We start from the raw sequence: 25,544 nt of genomic DNA, 5'->3' as shown, positions 1-25,544 counted from the left end.
TTAGTGTAATTTGGACTAATATGACTGGGGAAGAGACCAGTATAAAGTATATCATTTTACATTAAAAGGAAAGAGATGGAATTTTCATGCTTTGTCATTTAGTGTTTAAAGGGAATGGCATGGGCCCTTCACAGGCAAACAAGCTGCATTCCTATGCAGTGTTCACTACAGTACACACTCAGAAAGATATTTATTGTTACTGTATATACAGTATTTAAACAAAGACAATTCTTTATACACAAAATCTCTAAATTCAGCGATAAGTGAGTGTTGTGAAACCACACTTCAAAGAAAGTGATTAAAATAAAAAAAATTATCCCACTCAAAACATTCAAATGTTATACAAATTGTGATATTAATTATGATTAACTATGCAGGCCAGTGTGCTTTACAACAACAGGGGAGAAAAGAGCAGCAGATACAAGCTTAACCCTATATTTATTCACCGTCATAACCTTATGAAGTTTAACCGAGGCAACACTAGATGGAGGCAGGAATCCAACATTTCCTAAACCAAATGCAGGGAAAAGACAGGAGCAAAAAAAAAAAAAAAAAAATTCGTTTTGAAATGAAATCTCCTAACTTTCACTCAGTCCTAACTTTTACTTTGTCACTCTGTCATGAATATTCAACGTTTTTAATATTTAACAAATGCTTATCTGAATAACAATATTTCATCTGAAGCCTGATCTTCCTGAATGCCTGTATTATTTGATCTGATGTGAGACATTAAGGCACATTTGCAGGTCTAATTGGCACCTGAACACGCTCAATCAATTCAGGGGTGCTACACCAACACTGAGAGAAGATGGAGGCATGGTCACCTGACCAATCTCCTTGGTGATCTATGATGTAAACAATGAGTGGGAGTGAGTGAATAAGGTTCAGTGGGGCACAGATTTGTTAATTATTTCATGTAAAACAAGCTTGTGGTTTTGTATATTTTAAGACTTGATACTTTTATGATCATTTTGAGAATTTATACATAGAATTCATACATACACATAGACAAAAACATATGCTCATTATAAAGAAAGGATCCTTTGGTTTTCCTAAATAGTCTAACACTGTGGAAACTTGTTGGAAAACCTCAAGCTTCCCTAGAAGATGCATCCATACAGAAGTGGATAAGTGAGTCTACAAATGTGATGCAACTTTCAACGACTTTGAATCTGAAAATATAATGTATTCCGTTTATCTAAACAATGCAACAATTCATCACAACTCTGTGATTATCAGATTGTTACTCAATTCAGGTACATCTTGTACTTCATTAGCTCTACCTCTAAAAAAAAGAGTACAAAGAAGAAAAGCAAGAGAGAGAGCCTTTACCTAAATTCTCACAGCTGCCCACTGAACGAGAGGTGACCTCATTTTTTTGTCAGAGAGGACACAAAAGATCCGTCTCCATGACAACAAACCAGAAAAAAAAAGTGTTTGCTTGTACACACCAAATGTGGCCAGTACTACCCTTGGAGCCCTATTTTATGGGTGGGAGCCTTAACTTAAAGAGATAGTTACCCCAGGATTAATATTATGACATATGACATCATTTACTCACCCTCAAGTTGTTCTAAACCTGCATGAATTGCTTTCTTCTGTTGAACACAAAAGACGATATTCTGAAGAATGTCCGTAACCAAACAGCCATTGACTTCCATAGTATGGAGAATAAAAAAAAAAATACTATGGAAGTTAATGGCTACCAGTCAATGTTAAGTTACTGACATTTTTCAAAATATCTTGTGTTGTGCAGTTCAAGAAATTCACACAAGTTTGGAACATCATGTGAGTAAATGATGACAAAATGTCAATTTTGGGGTGAACCATCCCCTTCAAACCAACAGTTTACTTTAATTAAAATACACTGACCATATATGACATCTCTATACAATACATCAATCAATATAGTATCACATTCACCCTCTCCCACTCATTCAGCAGGCCCACGAATTACATCACGTCCCATATGGCAGCCCAGCAGCTTCAAACTAGTTCAACTCCACCCATAAGACACACGTCCACACATTCGCTCTCTCTCTCTCTGATGGGTAGGTAATGGATTAAGGTCACCAGACTGACTAAAACAGGTTGTTGGACAGACTTAAGCCTTGTTTATGTGTGCCACGTCAGAGTGAACCACAAATGCCTGTAAAAAGCAGACCTCGGTGAGGATTGAAAACATCTTGGTTTACATCAGCATTCACAGCTTTTTAAAAATGGTGGGAGAAGATAACTGCTTTTAACACACGCCTCTCTGGGTGGGGAGGAACAGCTAGAACATGTACTGTATTACCATATGTGAGTCTGTTTAGGTTTCACTCAAGCACAAGTTGATCATAACTGTCCTAAATAGCTATACAACCTATCACTTTAAAGGAAAACACCACCGTTGTTCTTCCCTCAACTTAAACGAGTTGATACGTACCTCTACTTTAAGCTGGAAGTCAAAAGCAAAGCAGGACGCTTGTTTGAGGTTGTTAAACCAATGCCATTTTATTGGGCAATAGTAGTAGTATAATGTTCCACCTAAATTTTCTCAACCTCATTTTAAAATGATCAATCTAGCCTCTTTCAATTTAGACCTGGTTCTAGGCTTAGGACCTAGGCCTAGTTAAGTTACAAATAAATGTGAAACTGAGGTATCAATTAGTAATTGATAGTAATTTTACAAAACTCCAGGCTTGTACACTATTTAAATTTTTTTTTTAAAAGGCAGCTGTGGCTTCCAGAGATTGACCATAAAAGTATGTTGACAATTATTCATTTATTACGGTATAGCATAATGATGCCTGTATAAGTTATAACTTATAACATTTCATCAAGTGAAATAATGTTAATATACCGATCAACTTGAACAACTGGATGAAACATGCCATCAGAGTATTACAAGACACTAAAAAATGCAATAAACATTAACCAAATGTCTCTAAATGTACAATACTAATAACAAAAATGATAAGAAAAAATAACTTTTATAAAATATAATCATATGCATATGCAAATCTTGGAATGTCCTTTTACAATTTTTTATTGTAAATGTATATACAAATCCATAGTTTTTACTTGCAAAAAACATTAACAGTGTTTTACTTTTTTCTGTAAAAATTCAATTTCGAAAGTGTACTAAACAGAATATCAGATCCACTCTCTGTAAAACACATTAATTCTATATGTAGGCATGAATGCAAAGTATGTTTTTTGGTCAATAAACAATTTTAAACATAACACCAACAACATGCTAATTCACACAGGATTGTCAACAAAATACAAATTCAGTCAATGTCAATAAAATTCAATTTTAGCTTTTAAAAAATGCTGGGCATTCACTAATAGTAGTTTGCAGTGTTGTTAGTGCAGTTAGTAGCAGTATTTCTAGCAAAAGAGCTCCTCAGAGCTATCCCTCTACATGCTGCTTCTCTTTAATGCTTTCTAAACTCCAGCTGAGAGTCTAGGCATTGCATAAACTAGGTGGAATATGTTTTATTCAGCATTACAACAGTGAATAAAGTCTGAAAATGCAAATCATTATGTGTGCTAGGCCAGCAGGGTAATGTGCTGCGGCAGCTAGCCTAGCCTAGCACTGCCTCAGATGAGCATATACAGACTGTTGGCCACTACACTCCACTGCACTGACACACTTTCATCCTGCAAATTTGCGTCATAACCACCATATGAAATTTATATAAGAAACAGTTTAGCTCTGGAACATTGGATTAATGTGTCAACTTCAATAAAACATGCTAGTGAATATGGATGTGAAAACTTGGTCTAAAATTTTTCAGCCACGGTCACAGTGAGCTGAAATCAATGGCAGCCTACGTTATGCTATTGACTGGTCTGGCTAGCTTGTGCCAAAACATAGTTTAAACCAGCCCCCTGAACAATCATCTGATACTGAGAAAGCAGTATACATGTAGTAAACATCATTGTGGATATTATCTCCAAATGTTCCGGATTAAAGTTGCTGTCTTAAAAGTTTGAACGATGGTGGGGAAAAAATTAAACTGAATGATATAACATTTATTATTAAATACAGCTGCTTAAAAGTTCCCCACGTTTACTTTTTATAAATATATACACAAAAAAACACTATAATTACTATATATATATATATATATATATATATATATATATATATATATATATATATATATAAATCTTGAGCTCTCTACAGAAGATCCACCATCATACAGCCACATTTAAAAACCTATGATCCTAATATCCCGAGGTGTCTCTGAGGCAGATGCTGTGGGAAGAACTGGATTCCAAATTTAGCCAGGGCAAGAACAGCCCTTGCCAAAAGCAGGCCATCCTCTGAAGAGAGTCTTGGGATGGAGTAGCAGAAATTGTAAAGCATCCGATCATGCAAAGACCAAATGTTAATTCCCTCCAGGATATATTTGAGTCAGGCCATACAGGTAAATGTCATTCTTCCCGAACATAACTACACATGAGTGAGCAGTCGTTGAGGACACACATGGATTGTGCAGCAGCAAGACTCAAACACTAATTGCCATATATGGTAAAGAAAGGATTCAACAGAAACAAATTGGAAAAATCTAACTTTAGCATCATCAAACAACTATGTAATATTACATAGCACAAGAGGAGTAGATTGTATTTATATCCACACACATTTACATAAACAAGTGTACATGTGTAAACCCAATCGGATAGTAGTCAATCATGAAACATGAAGTAATTGTAAACACACTGTGTAGTTAATAAATAACTCAATTGAAGTAGTTCAATGTCTATCATAAATAATCTTGATTTGTAATTGAAACCCTTTTCTAGTTTTATGAGAATGAAATACGAAAAAAAAATAAAAATAAAAAAGATAACTAAGCAATAGTGGTGGTTCTGATCTCTGTAGTCAATACATTTATACATTTGGCAGATGTTTTTATCCAAAGCAAATTATATTAGATTTAAGATATACATTTTTTTATCAGTTCTTGTTTTCCATGGAAATTGAACCCATGACATTGACTTGCTAACACCATGCTCTACTAATTGATCTCTCGGTTTGAGTTTTCTGGAATTAAAGGTGGCTGCAAAATGTTTTGAACTACAACCAAGTGATAATTTATGTTAAATCAATATATTGCCAAGGCTGATAAATTGGCTTTTTTTAATTATTATTATTATTAACGGCATTGACCAATACATTTTTTTTGGGGGGGGGGGACATTTGTTGGAAGCAAGTCTTTTATTTTCATGGCATGCCAGGCTTTTATTTTGACAATGATGAGAATGCCAGCACCTGACTTTAATAGTTTACTATCTCTGTTTAACAGTTCTGTCTAATAAAGTATTAGACAGAACAGTTAAAGTTGGTGTTACAAGAAAAAAAAATGCTTTCCTATTATTAGTAATAGACAGCTTTTATATTATTAGTAATAACAAAAAGTTGTTTATAAAAAGTTTATACTTTTTATAAACTGAAAACTATTTATTTTTAAGTTTAAACTAAACTTTAAATATATCAGATTTTTATTAAGATCTCAGATTTTTGGATCTCACTGTCTGTATCTAGGGTAGTAGATAGTACTTAACTATTTATAAGGTATTTCACCGCAGATGAGAGTGGATGGACGAGTTTAACACATGCACAGCAACGCCTTTAAGACTTTCTGTCTTAACATTCACCTGGCGCACACACTGCTGTATGTGCACAGTACATTATTTTTCATCAGGAGCGTCCACAGACTGTCTGGATGTACTGTGCCATACAACAGCGCATGTCATGTGCAAGGTGAATGTTAAGACAGAAAGTCCACTAGGAAACCATTACAAGGCTGTCTGAGTCTGAAACTGTGTCATCCAGTGAGCTGTTTCAGTTTGCAGCCGAGTTCTAAGACAATATCTAGATCAGTGGTTTTCAACCTGTGGGCCGTTACTATTAAAGGTCCCGTTCTTCGTGATCCCATGTTTTAAACTTTAGTTAGTCTGTAATGTTGTTGTTAGAGTATAAATAATTTCAGTAAAATTCTAAAGCTCAAAGTTCAATGCCAAGCAAGATATTTTAAGAGAATTTGCCTACAAAAAACGACCCGTTTGGACTACAGCCCTCTAGTTCCTGCAGGAATGACGTCACTAAAACATTTTTTGACAAACCTCCACCCACATCAATACACAAAAAAGGGGGCGTCGTCTTGCTGCGTTTGTGTTTGTTGCCATGTCGTCGAAATGCTGTTATTTTCATCTCGGAGTCCAATCATCTTTGTTTGGGCTTCCCAGGGACGCTGTACTTGGAGATTAATGGTTACAATTTATGTTTAACTCGGTTCCCGAAAATTATAATCCACATGTAAAACTATGTGCAGCACATTTTGCAAAGGACAGAGATCTTCCTCAATCTCAATCAGTTTAATGCACAAAGATTATTCTTGAAAGATGGAGCAGTTCCCTCTTTGTCTGGAGTTGTTTATGGATCACAACTGGTAAGTGTATTTTATAAAGTTGGTGTGTTTAACAGTTTCTGTAACTTATTACACAAAGGGCAACACTGTTTAGCTTTGTTTACTAGATGTTAGGGCTGTGAAAATAAATCTAATGCGATTTTCATGCGCATCTCGTCAGTGATAAGTACATCACCAGCAGTTTTAAAAAAAAAATCCTGCCCACTTGCTTCTCAAATCTAGCCCAATCGCATTTTCAGGTGGGCAGCGCACACTCAGCTGGTGTCGAGTCACAACACAGGAACCGCTGGCATGTATTTCTGAAAGAGGGACTTCATAGAACAAGGAAGTCATCAGCCCATTTTTATGACAGTGAAAACAGCGATATGCAGATAGGTGAATTGTGTGAAAAATACTGTTTTTTTACACGCGAAACATGCACATGTTTTATTGCACACTGTAAACACAATCAAAACTTCATAAAAGCACGAAAAACGGACCTTTAAAGGGTCATGAAACCCCCCCCCATTTCTGTACTGGTTAGTTCTCACCGCAGTTTTAAAAAAGTGGGCGTGGTGTGCAGCGGACCGGGGGAGGGGGAAGAGGGAAGACAGACAGCGCACACAGCTCTGCGTTCAGACAGATTCATTTCGCTACCATCGAGTTAGAAACACAAATAAATGCATAGCCATTTGATGCACCCTGCATCGAAAACATATTACATTTACATTCAGTCATTTAGCACACGCTTTTATTCAAAGCGACTCACAAATGAGACATATATATTATTCTGTGGAGTTTAAGCTATAAAAACGGTTACACTCACCAAGTGAATGAATCGCGTTTGTGTCGAACTCTTATTACAAAGAAAAAACACTCTTCTGCGATCCATGAATGTTTCTCTGTTAATGTGTGCGATGTCATTTCACAGTCTGATGCGTCTTTCATAGCAAATCAACACATGTTGTTGTGAATAATTACGCGAAGCGTCTTCTCATAGGATAAGAACATGCAGTCTCATGAATAATTGAATAGACACCAACGCTCATCAATGTACTATAGTCCATTGCCACGTCACATATCGTGACGTCAACACAATGTAGATTTTAAATCCGGAAGATGAAAATAGAGCAAAAAAGCTTAAAAATAACCAATTTTCTCCAACAGTTAAATTTAGCGGATGCTAACATGTCTTCTATGATGTACAACACAAACACCTCTGCTATAATCTTAGAAGAAGTAGTCTGGGGGTTTCATGACCCTTTAAAATAAATAATAATATTGTTCATATATGTAAAAATGTCATAACATAATAACATTATTTCATATATATAATTAAATAACCAAAAACTAAATATTAAACTGTAACTATGCTTCCACTATTCAAGCTCGCTGAATGGATAATCAACCAATTTATCTTAGATATTTTTGATGCATATGCTACAGAACAACAGCAGTTGTGCCAAGCGGTGCCAGCCCAAGTTATTTTATGTTCATTGCCAGTTCATTCAATAAAGACAGTTAACAATCTAGCTTCTAAATACTAAGTTATTAACCCAACAATGGCGGGGTCAGTTCGGTTTTTTTTTCAGTGGGCCGCTCAAATATATGTGTTTGGTTGTGTGGGCTGCGTGTTGAAAAAGGTTGGGAACCACTGATCTAGATATTTGAATAAGACCACCTCCAAACCATATATTAATATATTCATGATTTTTGCATTGACGCCCCAATGAAGAGATGGGTGGGGTTAGCAGTAGCTCATTATCATTTAAAGAGATATGCATTGAAACGGGTCGCTGTGAACAGAGCTGTTTTGACAAGGAAAAATAGGTGTTGCTTTACATGACTTTTAACCAAAGTATGTTGCAGACATTTTATTAAGATGAGCATCCGATCTCCCCTTAAAGCTCAACCACAGTTTACTTTTCTCATCTCATCATTTTTAAAGACCAAAAATTTGGCTTAAGACCCAGCAAATTTATCTACAGCAAATAAGAAACATAGCTCTGCTGCACTAAACTTCAAACTTTAAATAAAGTAATGTTTTAATTTCTTAAATCCACTAGACCCTTACTCTTAGAAGTATAGGGGTCCAATCTATAACCGAAAAGAGGAAGGAGGTAGAGAGGAGTGCACAGGGTGGTCCCCTCAGACTAGGCCCAGACTCTCTGCTGACCCAGTTCCATGTGAAGACAAGAAGAACAGTTGTACCTCATAGCCATCATACTACACGCACATTAACTGAATACAGAGGTAAGGAAGATAACAGTCATACTATATGCAAAACCCTCCATGTTACTGTACGGATTTTATAATAACCTTTATGCCTGGTGCAAAATGGAGACCAGCATTCTTTAATGCACAATGGAAAGGTCAAATATCGCTATATGGGACAGACTATAAACGAATGCTGCTTCAAATGGGGGTCAAAGCAAAATCTTCACTTCATGCATTATGTTAGTTTGCATTGCTACTTATGTGGTGTGATCACTCACCATTCATTCATCCCGCCCTCTCTCGTTCTCTTCTCAATCATTCCATGCAAATCCTACATATAGTCCCATTAGTGGTGTCAGCATCTGGGATGTCCAGAACTGGGCTGGATATATTTAGCCTGGTGCAACGAGTAATAGTACGTGTAGAAGAGAGAAAGAGAGAGAAAAAAATAGAAAGACAGAGCGAATTTGTGTTGTGAGGAAATAATGAGATGGTCTATATTAAAACAGGTGTATGTGTTCATCAGAATAGTGAAAGCAAGAGGCACTATATGAGGACTTGTGCACAGCACAGACATCTTTCACACATGCATATGGGTGTCTCATTTTTAATGGAAAAGATCTCAAAGGCTTAGCTGAGTTTCCCATAGTGGCTGGATGATTTCTACAAATCTATCAGCTGACTGTAGGCAGAGACCAGCAATTTATTCGAGCACAGCCTCTTTTATTTCTCTCTTTCTCCTCTTCGCACATTACTACAGAGGCCAGGCTATTACTGCACCAGCATGGCCTCGTTTCTCTCCCACGCCTAAATCGGGGACTCTGTCACAGCTGGGACGGTGCGTACATTCAAGCATGTAGTTACTTTGTGTCACAAAAATCAAGTCCAAAACAGATCAGAGGTAAACAGGCAAGCAAGATGATACCCTTAATCAACAAAAAAACAACTGACTCACTATTTCCTTTCTTTATGCGCATTGATTTAAAGTTACAAGTTATTTAAAACAGGAAAAAAGCTATTGGCTTGCAATATTTTATCAAAATGTAGTAACTTTTTTCTCTTCTGCTAGCATCACTTAGATCAGGCAGGTTTTTGGAAGATTTTAGCCAATATCTATATAGCTACTCGGGCACTGATTTACAAACTTGTATTCAGTGTGGTTCAATTTGATTCAAGATTTTCAAGTAGTTGTTGAATATTTGAAAAATTCACCCATAAGAGTGGTTTTGTGGTCCAGGGTCACATATTTCATGTATAAATATGACATGCTGCTGTAGCTACGTTAGCAGAATGAGATTTAACAGCTATCGCAGAGGATAGGTTTTTAGCAAATAAGGACTTTTATTTCCAGATTATCATATAATAATAACTTCTTTTCATGAGGTGTTCTTACACAATTCTAAGCTGTAACTTCCAAATACATTTACCACAGTGCATGATTTGTACTCTATTACATTTTGACATTTGCATCACATATAAAGTTCCACATGTATGGCTTTTCTCATGTAGTATTATCCCGTGGAGGGGGAAGGGGGGAGAGAGGGAAAGGGGTAAGGGGAGGGAGGGGGTGGAGAGAAACCTGAGGTTGAGTCCCTCCCCCACATTGGAAGGGGACACCCCAGTCCAGGTAGCAGGCAACATATCTTATTGTTATTAGTTAATGTCTACTCTGGACATTTAATTTCCAAGTAACTGCAATATGTACAATAACCAGTGTAACAAAACATTGCCAGATTCATATTCATCATATTCAAACTAACACAATTTTATCACCATTAACTTGACATTTCACTTTAAGATGTTTGAACACAGTTATGTGTCTGTAGTGTGTGAAATCAACCAGCCTATAATGGTATGAATCCCCACTCATTGTTTTATAATCCCAATAAATCATAAACAGTCTCTCCACAAGAGCAGTTCAAGATTTCTCACCACTATGACGTCATACTCGGGAAAGTCCCACCCATTTGTGACACTCTCTGCCCTATTAGCATATACACAGTGAAATGCAGCAGTCCGTCATTACTGTTTTCTTGCTGTAGGTAAAATGTCCACTTCAAAGAGCCATTAATAATGTTGCGTGTTGGGATGCACCAACGACCCTGAAAAGTCCAGAAGTTTGTGCTAACATTTTACACAGGACTGTCTCACAAAGAAAGGTTAGTCCAGTGCTGGAGTTGTGCAAATATTACTTCTGAAAGAGGGGTTGAAACCAATGCTTCATGTGCAAACGTCCAGACTCCAGACAAAAGTAAGCATCATGCATCATATTTTGTTTTCCATAAGAGCTACTTGAAAGTGACATGACATTCAGCCAAGTATGGTGACCCATACTCAGAATTTGAGGTCTGCATTTAACCCATCCAAAGTGCACACACACAGCAGTGAAGACACACAAACTGTGAACACACACCCGGAGCAGTGGGCAGCCATTTATGCTGCAGCACCCGGGAAGCAGTTGGTGGTTCAATGCCTTGCTCAAGGGCACCTAAGTCGTAGTATTGTCAGCCCAAGATTTGAACCCACAACCCTAGGGTTAGGAGTCAATCTCTCTAACCACTAGGCCACAACTTCCCCACAAATTGCCCACGACTTCTTGGCTCTCTGTAAGGCTAATGTTGCTAAAGCTACCATTGTCTCTGCCTGTTTCCACTAATGCTGCCTTCATGTGCTACACGAATGAATGTAACTAGGAATGTAGTCGTTAAAATTGTATCAATGCATTCTATGGCACCTTTAATGGTGGGGGAACAATATGTAAATGAAAACAATTTCCACAATTCCTTTAAAGAATACAGGGACAGATGGCAAAATGTCAACTTCTAAAGCACTTAGCTGTAAAAGCTGAAAAGGAATTGCCATGTTAAAAATGTGAGACCTGAAAAAAGTGATTATTCAAGTGTAGAAACTTTCATCTGGCTTGGAGTAAAGACAATGTAAACCTCATCTGGGCGAACACTAGTCTACTTTGTGGCACATTCCATGGGGTACAAAATAAGGTCTGATGCTTTTTTTTTTTAAATAGTCAAAGAAAAGAGGTACTTAACCTTGATAAAATGTTGACTGTCTGTCTTAGAAGGTCAAACTATGAACACTTTATTTTGCATCTAATCTCTCAACCTAGAAATAAACTAGTACTGCAACAACGCATCGACGTCATCGATTACGTCGACTACAAAAATACATCGATGGCGTGAAATGCGTCTATGCGTCACACTGTTTGTTTACATCTCGCGTAATGGCATACTGGGAATGGAGAAAGTTGCATTCTATCACAAAAACAGAGACCACTGTTATCAAAAGTATGGGAATACCTTAAACAGAGGACAAATAAAATGGCCCTTTGTTCCCTTTGCAAAACAGACATGGTGTACCACGGCAGCCCAACTGCGATGCGTGAGCACCTCAGAGGAAAACATCTTGGCGCTCTCCGGTGTCGGTTTAACTGGTTACCCTGTGATCTGGTGACCAACTGCCTGGTTCAGGTCTGATATTCTTGCGCTTGCGGCTCTCTGAAAAGTTGAGATGTTTTTAACTCGATGCGGTGCGGACACGCCTGGAAAAAACGAGCGAGTCGCACCGCGTGTGCGTTGCTTCCATTATGAGCGCGCTTATCGCGCGCCTACATTGGAAATAACGAACTTGAGCACGCAGAAGACGTGATATGTGAACGGCCACTTAAAAGACAGCGTGCCGCGAGACAACAGTCACAAACCACCGAGCCACCCCGAATCAGCTCCAGAACTCTGGAAACCATGCGAAACCATAGCAGAACCAGTTTATGGTTTGTGATGCTAAAGAACATTTCATGACATCTCAGACTACTGTACATTTATGGCTACTGTGGTTTAATTATAAACGCTATCATAAACTCATATTTACCATAGTAAAATAATTTTCTTTGCCTCTTTATTATTTTATACTGTAAAAACTTCAACCACATTGGTTGAAATATTATATTAGAAGTTGTACTTATGTTTTTGTAAAGTTATCCAAAGGATTCATTAGCTAATTAAAAAAAGAACATTAGAATAATTATTTATTGTAATAAAAATAATCGTTAAATTAGTTGACAGAAAAAATAATCGTTAGTTGCAGCTCTAAAATAAACATTATATCAACCTTTAAATTAAAATCCAAAATATAGCAGGTGCACATATTTCGCCTAAATTAAGCTTCTACTAAGTAAAGGTTAGCTGGATTAGACACGGATGTTAATAATGAACTTAATTTCTCAATATCTAAAGAGACAACATTTGTTTGATCTTAAATAGTTTAGGCAAAAGGGATGTATTCTTAAATTTTATGGATTCTGTGACTACAATTTGTGGAAATTTACTTGTCTTCAGGTCATGTTGCAGAAAGAGGTGATCGCAATTTGTTAAAAACTGATAATCAAATTCAACATATGTAAAATAATTTTTTAATGATTTTAATTGTTGGATACAGGCTAGAAGGTCAATACCTTTAGGGTAGGACAGGCTTGGTTAATTTTCACAACGAAAGATGGAGTTTGTGCCTTAAATGCATTTCATAAATGTTGTAGGACATGAAGATGTAGTATCCTATTTGTGAGTGCTCACTGATATGCTTAAAACTAAGAGAACTTACATATTTTCTCCTTCTCACAGTCTCTGTGCTAACTTTGCACCCAGCTGCTCACATCTCATGAACATACATTCACACACACACGACCGTAAAACGTGCAGGCAGATATATTGCTTTTGACATATCTGTAGAATCACCAAACTAAAAGGACTGGCAACTTAACTTACCCAAACACAGATCAAAAATACAGTTTTGAAAACTGAGGTGGTGTCACCTTGCCATTTCAATATTAAGCTCCTCTACAGACCTGACCAGCTCTCCAACTGAACATTACGGACAATAACAGAACACTCACAACCGAAATGAAGAAAAGCAGCCGTGAAACTTCACATGCACAACTGGGAAACCAGCTGCCAGAATTATTATTCATGGCGCTACAAACTAAATACTAATAGTAAAAAAAAAACCTATCTGGGACCAAAATGGTGGAAGCATGGTACTTGAGTTCATCCTTTGCTTTGCTCATGTTTTTGCGACTGCTTCGCCACTATAATGTGCCTAAAGCCCCTGTCTATCAGCATATCAACCTCGCATAGCCATTTAAACAAGACACACTGATGATGGAGAATGACAGGTTATTAATTCCCTAGGCTAACAAACATTTAAAGTAGGGTTCCTCAAATCTGGTCCACAAGCCCCTGCAGAGTTTAGATCCAACCCAAATCAGAGACACCAGAGTAAGTTAATCAAGGTCTTGAGAGCTACTAGAAAATTACAGGTAGTTGAGATAGGTTTGATCAGATCTTTATTCCAACTCTGTAGGGCAGTGGTCCTTCAGGAACAGATGTGTGGAACCCTGATTTACAGCCTCTGGTTCAAGGCGAATCAGAGGTCCTGGGGGACCCACCTGGTGTCATGTAGCCCCGCGGAGAAGGGGAGATATGGGTCGGAGGAGGGGGCGGTGGAAAGTGCTTATGGTGGTGGTAGTCCTTCTCACTGCGAGAGCGGATGCGCTCCAAGGCCCGCTCCGACAGATCCGAGCTGGGCCAGGCCCGCCTGATGTTGGTGCTGCGGGTCTTCTTCATGCCGGCAGGTTACCCGTGGAGGGAGGGTGGGGGGGTGGGAGAGGGAAAGGGGTAAGGGGGGGAGGGGTGGGGAGAAACCTGAGGTTCAGTCCCTCCCCCACATTGGCAGGGGACACCCCAGTCCAGGTATCAGGCAAGAGTCATGGTAAGGGCGTTCTCGCACATGCACACGTGCGTACACATATACACACATACGCGCACGTACACACACGAACCGGGGGTGACACGTGGCGGTGCAGGCGGGTGTGCTCAGTGACAGGCAGGCTGGCTGGAGGTGGGCGTGGGAGCGCTGGGCTGGGCTGTCCTTCGAGGCATCACCCTTGGATGGAACAAATCCCACGGACCCCCTGCCAAACATCCGTATTCATGTGCCACGAAGGGCACATTATGTCGCCAGACACTACAGGGATGAGAGAAGATGGAGATGGAGGTGTGGGAATGGGGTGAGAAGAACAAGGCAATTCCGGACAGTGCGTACCGACAAACACACATATGAGTTTAAGCAAGGTGCACTGCGATGAAAGGATGGAAAAGTGAAGGAAGAAAAAGGAGGGAGGGAGGGAGGAAGGATAGGGTATTGTAGCGGGAGGGAGGGAGGGAGAGAGAGAGGCCTGCCTGTCCAACAATAGCCCAATTCAGCACCGCGGCGGCAGCCCCTTGGACAAATCCGCTGAAAAACAAAAGGCCTGCCAGGGAAAGAGAAAACGCAAAGGGGGAGGGAGAAAAAGAAGAAAGGAGAGGACGGCCACTGAGGTGACCTCGAAGCTTTGGTGATCTCAATCCGCAGACAAGCCCGTGTCAGCCTCCCTCCTCTCCAGCTCCGCCACTAGCCTCCGTCGAAAACGACGCCTCGCACAAGGGGAGGGCAGAAAAACCGCGACAAGGGGGAAGGTGGAAAAATGGAAACTGCAGATGCGGAAGAAAGGTCCTCCTCTTTTGTTCCGTAATTCCACAGTGAAGGAGGACGGCGGCTGTGAGGCTACACGCTCATTCACGCGACTACATCTTGTCTCCGAGGCTCCCTCCTCTTTCAATGCTGATGCCGTCGCTGCTGCTGCTAACACTGCTGCTGCCAGCACCTTATGAAAGGGGTGTGTGTGTGTGTGTGAGTGTGTGAGTGAGGGGGGAGGCAGGAGAGCAGCAGAGCAAGCGATTGAGTGTGTGAGCGCGCAGCTGAGGATGTACGTGAGCGTGCGTGTTTTGGAGTGCGATTGAGAGCAGGTTAGCAAGGATGTAAAAAAAAAAAAAAGGTGGGGGAAAAGGAAATAATAGCAGGGTTCATAAAGGAAATCAAAGTATGAACTGAAAATACATGCAGACCATTGCAGGTTTTCTAAGAATAACGTAATAAAAAAAATTATTTAAAAACAAGTGCGCATCTTCTCCACCTTCCTCATGACCTGCTTTAGTTCTACGCTAATTGTACAAGAGTATTTGTCCTATTCAACACTCATTTTATCTTTTAGCATTCATTAGCAAATTCAAAGCCAAAGCACAATATTACAAAAAAAGAAAGAAATTTGTATTTTTTTCAATTGTGACTGAATAAAGAAAAAAAAACTATAAAATCTCATCCACTACTTTCATCAGCACACATTTTTATTTATTTAGACATTAAAGGAATCATTTGCCCCAAAATTATAAACTACAATTATAACTATAAACAACTGCTTCTGGCCAATTTTCATAAGTGCATTCACTTGATGCAAATGAATGTTATGAAGTGTGCTTCCATATCACTTTTCAAGCAAGTTTCACAACATGCTTACATCAAACTTCACAAGGTGCTGACATGCACAGCAAGACACTTGGCTGGAAATGATATTATATATTTTAACAATTTTAAAATATTTTTCTTAGACGTACCTATCGTTTCACTTCAGAAGACATCGATTCATCTGGGGTTGTATGGATAGTCCTGTTAGTTTTGTGATTTTTAAAGCTTTAGCTTTGAGGGACTCATCTACTTTAATTATATGGACATACAGAGATGGATTATTTCTCTAAAAATCTCCATTTGTGTTCCACAGAAGAACAAAAATCATTTACAGCTGTGAATGCATGAGGGTGAGCAAATGATGAGAGACTATTTCCATTGTTAGGATAAGTATCCCTTAAAATACAGAACAGCTGAAAAAGAGTTGAATGACTAAAAAAGCATTGCTCAACATATTACGTGAATTATGATACACTCATATGTATTGTTCTAGTCAGATCAGTAGTCTTATAAAATAAAAGTAACACTTTATTTTTAGTGTCCTTGTTATGTTACATATACTTACTATAGTAAATGATACAGTAAATACAAGAATCAACTGTAAAATATGCATAATTGGGAGGATCTACCCCTAAACCAAACCCTATAGCAAGTACATTTTGTAAATTACTAATATTGCATAATAATAAATAACTATTGCACCTTAAAATAATTTGAAACTAAAATAATTTTACATGTACTGGATCGTCTCATGGTGGGTGACATACTAAGATCACATGACCAGAATACTACTCTATTTCAGTAACCCCTATTATTAGTCACTTTCACTCACTAAATAAGTTAATAATAGCTGAGTGTTATAGTTCATTATTCCACTGGCATAACCATAAACAGGACAGTTATGTAGTTTCTTGTCAAAAGAGTCAATATCCAAAATTTGGAATAAGATCCCAATAATAATCTGAAATAAGAGGCCTTATAATGGCAGCAGGGGACCATGTATGGGAGATGTAGTTTTTTTGTTGCTGATTTAAACCATATCAAGGAGGAGGAGGTTAGAGGCCAACTAGGCATGACAAAACACCAGTATCTTCCTTTCAAGTTGCTCCCTCTACAATTAAAGTGAGAGTGAATGTGACCACAGAACAAACTCCCTGCAAGAAGGCGTTACAGAGGCTAAAGGCTAACAACAAGCAAGAGGAGGTGTGACACAACATGCTGTGAACATGACCTCTGTGAATCAGCTTTAAAAGTTGGCGAAACTCACTTTCCAGTAGAACGAAAAAATTTAGTAGAAAAGTAGAAAGTAAACTCTTGTACCTTTATACCTATCGTATCCAAATGTAAATGTCAACACATATGTGGTTTGTTGTAGTAATGTAAATTCTAAAAACCCACAATAAACTCATAGCGAACACTGAATAAATGGAGAAGGTCTGCAAAAGCCACAGACCCTATATGCAGTATTTCACAATAAAATCCATGAATCTCATACAATGAAGAATTTAATTTTGGTTTTTCTGAACGTGTATATATATTAACTGCCACGAACACATTTGAACAGTATACAGAAACACATATTTAAGTATGGATAATGGCTAATGTCTCTAATGACAGATGATCAGTTTTAATCCTAACATACCCTCTAGTGGTATAACAGTGCTACTATGAGTCTCAGTTACAAAACATGCAACAAGTCACAACAAGAAAATTGATTAACTTCAAATGTATAAACACATGACAAGTATTACTAGTCAGACTGGTTATGTGTTTTGTTTACCTACACTATCGTTCAAATGTCTGGGGTCAGTACGTTTTTGAAAGATGTCTCTAATGCTGACCTTTGCTGCATTTGTTTTATAACAGTTTTCAATTTTTAAAATGTAATTTATTCATGACTGCCATTACTCCAGGCCTGTGTCTGATGCTTCAGAAATCAATCTAATGCTGATTTCATAAGAAACTTTTCTTATTATTATCTATGCTAAAACCGTTAATGCTGCTTAATATTCTTGTGCAAACTGTTTTTAAAAAAACTGGATTATCTGATGGAAGTTCAAAAGAAGAGCATTTATTTGACACGTATCTTACTAACCCCAAAGTTTTGAATGCTTATGTATATTCTTGAATAATCATATAACCATCCATGATCAGTTCCATTATACATTATTACACCTTTCACATTTTTAGTACTGTCTTATTACAGCCATGACCCTACATAATTTTTTTTTAAAGTGCCCCTATTTTGCCTTTTCAAATAACACCTTTCATGCAGTGTGTCATGTAGCTGTATGTGAACACAAACTATTTGCATTCGGCAAAGTTGTGAAGCCGACAAATAAAGTTACTGTCTATCAAAAAATCTAAAATAAATAAATAAATGAGTTGGCTCGCAATTGCTTAAAAGAGTTGTCATGAATTGAAATCTTATTCTGTTATGGCTCCACGTCACGAGGTAACACATACAGTATGCCTAATGTCTGTCCATGTTCTGAGTCGCCCACTTGCCCACCCACAAACAGTAAAATTTCCATGTGGTTAACATCATGTCGAGAAGACGCTGTATCCTACGCTGTGAGAGTAAATTTGTTTTATCACATCTTATAATTACCACAAACCTGTTAACACTTGACACTCACCGCTGAGAAACGTCCTGCTCCAGTCCTGCTTGTGAATCAGTCTGTTGTCGATCAGCCAGTTCAACCTATTCATCTTCAGACTCTGGCTCGAATTGGTAAGGTGCAATCGACACCATGTTTTCTATGTATTAACAAGTGCCCAGGGCTGTCATTCCTTCATGGCAATGGGTGTTTCGTTCCCGACATGAGCTGTACGGTTAAGACCAACCTAAGGCCAATCTCTCTATGGCTCTGGACCAATCACAAAGCACTGCGCCATCTGACCAATCACAAGCAGTGAGGACTCACAGAAAGGAGGGGTTTAGAGAGACCGATTCTGAAAAGTCATTTAAGAATCATTTAGCAATGAGGTAAAATTAAATCTATTTTTGAGAGGTTTTTTTTACCTTGCCTGAATGTAAATATGTTTTAGGAGAATCATAAAATAATATTAGTAGCTTTAAAAAAAAATGGCATAATAAGGGCACTTTAAATATTTAGTTTTAGTGTCAGTGTGCTTGGGCAATGCAATGTAACTAAACCTCTATGTCAACAAAACCGTAAAAATGCACAAAATACTCCACAAGTGCATCAGAAACTGTGAGAGTGAAGTTAGTCACAGTGGCCAGCAGGTTCAGCTCAAGCACATTTAAGAAGAGAGGCCTGGTGCTATAACCTTTTCTTCTCACTGTCCTATTGCTGTCCGCCGGCCCATCAGCTGAAACCACTAACTATTCTGCTTGGCTGTGGATTGGAGGATGGGAGATTGGATTAGAGAGAGAGGATTATGAAAAAAAAAAGAGTGAAGTTAGAGGGGGAAAGGCGAAGCTGCTCTGGTCCATTCATACTAAAAGGAAGAGGGGAATAAAACACCAGCCATCTTATTTCTGAGCTGCAACAGCAGCCGTTACCATGGCGACGGTGCTTGATGAGCTCATAGGCTCTGCAGTAGGACATCTCTAAAAGGTGAATAGTGGAGATGCCACTGAAAAATCTGGAGAGGGATCAAGGAGGCTTATTCTGCTTTTTAGGAAAAACAATAATAAAAATTTTATTATTATTATTGTTGTTAATATTACCCAAGATATTTACTTTTATGCATCTATCTATCTATGAATTAATGAATTAATAAATGAGGCATTTATATAGTGCTTTGTGTATTTCTGTACACCCAAAGCGCTTTACAATCACATGAGGGGGTCTCTCCTTAAACACCACCAGTGTGCAGCATCCACCTGGATGATGCGCCGGCAGCCACAGTACAACAGCACCTGTGTGCTCACCACACACCACATACAGGTGGAGAGGAGTGAGAGATAAAGCCAATTTAGTGGATGGGTATTATTAGGAGGCCATGATTCACATGGGCCAGTGGAGGGAATTTGGCCAGGACACCCCACCTATTTACAAGAAGTGCCACTGGATTTTTAGTGACCACTAAAACTCTACACACACACACAAACACACACACTAACACATGCACACACATATAATAAACATACACAAATACATAAATGAGGAGGGAGGCTTTATGCTAACATCTTTTCATTTGATTCTGACTTGATGTATGCAAAACAATTAAAGTAATTGTAATAATCAAAATTGTACTTTTATTTTTATAAATTCTGTTTAAAACTCGGTTTAATATGTACTGACATATTTATATTGTCACTCACAAGACAAAACTTCTTGATTTACATTAAAACCCTTCCAGAAGGATGGATGCAGATTAAAATTATACTCCATGCCTCTAGATGGCAGCGGTGCATCAGATTTTCTTTGAAAAGTTGTGCTTTATTGTTCTTGGTTAATAAATTAAGCCTCATTTGAACAACAGAGTTACAGACCACATAAATTGATATAGACAACTTAACGTTAAATTTTGGAACTCAATTACTACAATCCAAAATAAAATGGATCTATAAAGTACCAGAAAACAATTATTTGGCTTGTATCAATAGCAGAACCCTTTTAAGTGTTAAGCAGAAACCTAGTTATTTAATGATTTGAAAGTGCTATATACCTTAATGGTGTTATAAATGTCCTTTTTAATAATAGTTTATTTTCATTAATATTAAAATTATTCAAAACATTTTGATATATTTATTTATTAAAGGGGGGGTGAAATGCTATTTCGTGCATACTGAGTTTTTTACACTGTTAAAGAGTTGGATTCCCATGCTAAACATGGACAAAGTTTAAAAAATTAAGTTGTACGTTTGAAGGAGTATTTCTGCTCCAAAAATACTCCTTCTGTCACAAGTTTCGGAAAGTTTTTTCGAGTATGGCTCTGTGTGACGTTAGATGGAGCGGAATTTCCTTATATGGGTCCTAAAGCACTTCTGCCGGAAGCGAGGCTGAGCAGCACAGACATTTCACTGATCAGAGCGATTCACTGATCAGTGCGAGAGCGTCGCGAAAATTCACAAAAGGAGTGTGTTTTTGGTTGCCAGGGCAAGACAACCCTGCACAGATTACCAAAAAAAAAAAAACAGCATTAAGGGACCAGTGGATGGAGTTTATTTTTACAGAGCATCAACGGAGTTGTGCAAGTGTTTTTGTTTGTTCCCTGCATTTCGAAGATGCTTGTTCACAAGGCCCAGTTTGACGACGAATTTGCGTATCGTTTATTTCTTAAGGATGATGCAATCCCAAGGAAAAAGGGTCACGATCGTGTGTTGGAACCGCAGGCAGTGAGTAAAACTGCTTCAAATATCTCTGCCTCCTTGTTAGTGCGTCCCCTCCCATGCCGAGACCCGGGTTCGAGCCCCGCTCGGAGCGAGTCGTTGCTGCTGCTGCTTTCATTCAGTTTCAGCCACTGGATCTGATTCTGGATCATAAATAAACGGTTGAATCTGACTGTAAGCCATGGTTTGTTTTGGATGCTCCACATGCTCTCAACGCAAAAGCCTATTCGCGCTCGTGATTCTTTAGCTCCGCCCACACGTCACACCTCCAGCCGGTCATGTTTTTCCGGGAAAAATCGGTGCAGACTATCTTTCTCTTATGAATATAATAAAACTAAAGACTTTTTGGATTTATGAAGGATGCAGTACTACTCTATATGTACTCAAGATTAACAGGATATTGAGTGAAAACCCCCCTTTGATATTGTTTTGTATCCCTCTATCTGCCTGGTCTTAAGATCTTGTAGCCTCCATGTCTGTTGCAAAACTGAAAATAAGTGAGAGAAACCCATTTTACCCTCACGAGGGTTTGGGAAATGGTTTCAGCGAATGATGTAGGACGTAAGTGTAGTCATCCTATCATCCTCCGGATGCCAATTTCTTGTGTACGCAAGGACAACAGTTAGCGGAAGCTAGAGATTATGGTTTATAACGTTTTAAATATGGATTTTTTTTCTTACACAAACACAGCGATTAAATTTAGAAAGCTTTTATTAACCCCTGGAGAAATGTAGAGTACTTTTTATGATGGATGCACTTTAACAGACTTCAATAGGATAATATAACTCTGATTGTATCTGTCTGAAAGACTTAATTCATATACATCTAGGATGGCTTGAGGGTGAGTAAATGATGTTCATTTTTGGGTGAACTATCTCTTTAAGTAGTAAAGAGGTTTTTTTTTTCATGTGTAATAAAATATTATGCCAAACTACTTATTCTTTAAATGAGGCTTTTATCTTCATTATGATTTCAGGACAGAATCTAAGAAAAAATAAAAAAGTAGGCCTATAAAAACACTAGTTATATATAGTTATAATGTGTTAGCTGGAACTTTAAAGAATGACTATTTACATTTCCATACAGACAGAGCAAACAACTGAATGCAGAAACCTCTCAGCGTTCTCAGAGTCTCTTCCGAGTCTACATACACAGAAGACCGATAAGACACCACTCAGCAAGATGGCACAAGAATGAAGCAGAAGAGAGAGAAGGTGAAGTGTAGGTTAGGCTCCAGGCTAAAGGAGAGCACTGCTCCACAACAGATCTCCTTACAGGCCAAAGATCAAAGCCACAGCTGGGCTTTAACTGGAAAATTAATCAAAAATATATTTGCCCAAAGAGGAAGCTCAGATATGGACTGGCGGGCTAAAATGCATAAAGTTAATGAGTGAAAACTTCAAATATTAAAACTTAATACCATTTGATTCATTTAGGACCACACACATTTCTCTGCATAAATTCATGTTGTCAACATCAAATTGTCAATTCAACAGTTGGATGAAAGTCTTTTTTTCCCCACTAATGAAATTTATAGTGTGGTCTGTATAACTTGAATTAAATACAAGTATATAAATATGAATATGATATTGTCAAATTGTAAGTCAACCACAGAAAAAGCTCTTAACATTATTTGAGATTTAAGCCCAAACAGTAAAGCCCAAGCAGGAGTGATAGATTTACAATGGAGTGTTGAAAGTAGACCTGCACAGGCGTCAGCGTCCCAAACACCACATCAGCCAAATATGCAGTAAGACACCACAGAGGGAGCACAAGTCAATATGACTTACTGCTGACCTCTCTCACACAGACATGATTTACTCTCTGCGGATGATCAGGTGTTATAATCAACACACCTGGTGACACATCTAACAAACCTTAACCCCTCAAGCGAACTGGGGAACAAGGAGCAAGTGCAGCCAGGCACACAGAAGGTCAAAAGGACATTAGTAAATAGTAACAGATACTTTTTAAATAATTACAGACATAGTTAAAAAAAAAAAAAAAAAAAACTTCAGCTGCTCTTTTGAATGCTGAGATGCTCCTGGAGAATGTGCAGAGCAGTAGGTGCTACATACAGTCAGGAACATTTAACTATTATATCTTATTGTTAGTTTGTCTGGTGTCTATTACATTGTAAAAAGCAATGACCTGCCATTATTACCCTAAAGAGCTGATTTGACCAATGAAATTTCGTTTTGCTGGCACAAATTAATGTGTTCAACAATACAAAATAATTCCAAGTACATTTAAGTAATATAATACCTTCAAAAATCATATTTTTACTTGAATAAAACCAATTAATTATCTTTGTTAATAGGCAACACTTTACAGGTAAATACACCTAATTGTTTGTATAGGCGGTTGCTGAAACTTACAATACACTGACAGGATCTAAAATGTAAGCAGTAACATGTAAAATATTTATGATTCCTTTATATCATAAATATATTTTTATACTTGCATAGATATATTTGAGATCCCTAAGCCCTATCCACAAACTTAAATGTAACCAATACAATAACAATATTTTTAGTTACAATAGACAACTATATAGAAATTTTTCACAAATCCACCTCCTATCTCTAAACCTAAATCTCTAAATCTGACCATTTTTAAAGAATACATAAAGTATAAAGAAAAAGGTATCATGCAGGTAAGTGTATTCACAATAATTTATTTTAAATTCCATTCAAAGTACTCTCTGCTATTATACAACAGTTTTGTGTGAGATACGGAGTTAAATTTGTTAAAGTTGTTCATTGCTAAAAATCTTATCCTAACCCACTCCGTGAGAGCATGCATATCTTTTTCAAATGCATACTTGTATGTGTTTTTCTATGCATCAATCAAATACATGAGATCACATTGACCTGTATTAGCTCATTGTGTTTTTGGTTTCAGAACAAGCCGTTATTGCAACCTAGCTTTAGAGTTCTCAAATATTACAATATATTGTTGTTGTACAAGTTCTTCTTCAAACAATCAAGTAAGGAAAAGTTGATTTCTTATGATAATGTGAAACATAAAGCATAAATCCATAAAAACATGAAACTTGTGGTCCAACTGTCAAACACCTTTTGTCTGAAAAGTTGGCTATGACTGAGCCAGTCTGTCCACACTTGCTGATTTGCTGATGCATTGCCTATTTCCCTTCATTCTCTTCTGCACTCCTCCCTTTCCTTCTATTGAAGACAAGGCTTCTAGCGCTTGCCACATAGTTCCCTTTCCTGTCCCCCAGCCTTCCTTCCCATCATGCGTCAAAGCAGACCTGCCACCACAGTCCATGTGTACACACAACGTCTCGGGACACTGTACTATCACGGTCCTTGTTCATTTCCTCCCTGTGACAAGCTGATCTATGGACAGCCATCCACATTCCATTAACAGAGTCCTGGCAAATGCTGAACATAGAACATAAACGTTTAAAGAGGTATTCTCACTTTTCCACAAAATGATTACTATTCAGGATCTCCTCAAGAGTGTGGTTACTATAATGCTCTAAGTTTCTCTGTGTGTGTGTGTGTGTGTGTTTAATCTAAAACTTCATGGTTTCTGGGCGACCTCCAAGTAATACAAAGACATAAGAGGTAGCCATCACAATCTACCCAGAGTATAAATCTTAATCCCAATTCATCCTGACATCCAGAAGAAAATATGGGGCTTTGTGTTACACATCTTGAAATTCTATTAATTTAGAAGAAGAAATTGCAGGTTATGTCTTTCACACTTTGAAGAAACTGTTCACATTTTGTTTATGTTGGAAATATTTCAATATCGAAATTCTCCAAGTTAGAATACTTTTGTTTGCTATATGTATTTTTGTAAGACAAAGAAAGAGCAGTATTATCATATAGCAGCTACTCTCATGAACATTTCCTAAACTATAGTATATTTTATACCTTACTTTTATGCATTATTTTGACTGCATAAAATAAATCTAAATATGTTTAAACTTTGAGTATAAAAACACCAGGCTGTTGACTTCAAAAGCTTTGATACAAGCTTGAGTCAAACTCCATGTCTGCAATTAAGTTTTACCAGACAGACTTCAAAGATTTAAGAAAAGGTTCCTCACTTAAGGCGAGTTAATGTCACCCTTAGCAGATAAATCACTGAGCACAAACAAGCTTCCCTCTACTCACACAAACAGGTATGAACTCTGCTTGACACTGCTTGTTTGTCATGCTTATGATAATCACACACCTGAGGGGCCTGTGATATGTCAAGACATATTTAGCACTAAATGGAAACTTTTTTAACTG

At 37.9% G+C, this 25,544-nt stretch overlaps 1 protein-coding gene across 3 annotated transcripts in view; it reads right to left on the bottom strand.

The window, feature by feature from the left end:
- LOC113078943 (storkhead-box protein 2-like) overlaps positions 1 to 25,544 on the bottom strand; it is a 47,116-nt gene that overhangs the window by 15,753 nt on the left and 5,819 nt on the right. The window contains exon 1 of one of the 3 annotated variants that reach the window (XM_026251321.1): positions 18,614 to 18,827. The exons of 1 other annotated variant lie outside the window; for it this stretch is intronic. In XM_026251321.1, coding sequence (XP_026107106.1) covers positions 18,614 to 18,686 — 73 coding nt within the window. In that variant the 5' untranslated portion in view covers positions 18,687 to 18,827. Of the gene's footprint in view, positions 1 to 14,079; positions 15,636 to 18,613; positions 18,828 to 25,544 lie in introns of those variants that run through there. One more of the 3 variants, XM_026251251.1, reaches the window with a different exon arrangement.

This window comes from Carassius auratus, chromosome 1 (genome assembly GCF_003368295.1).
Source record: "Carassius auratus strain Wakin chromosome 1, ASM336829v1, whole genome shotgun sequence".
NCBI lineage: Eukaryota > Metazoa > Chordata > Actinopteri > Cypriniformes > Cyprinidae > Carassius > Carassius auratus.
The sequence above is the reverse complement of the archived record's forward strand: the minus strand, read 5'-3'. Positions and strand labels throughout refer to the sequence as shown.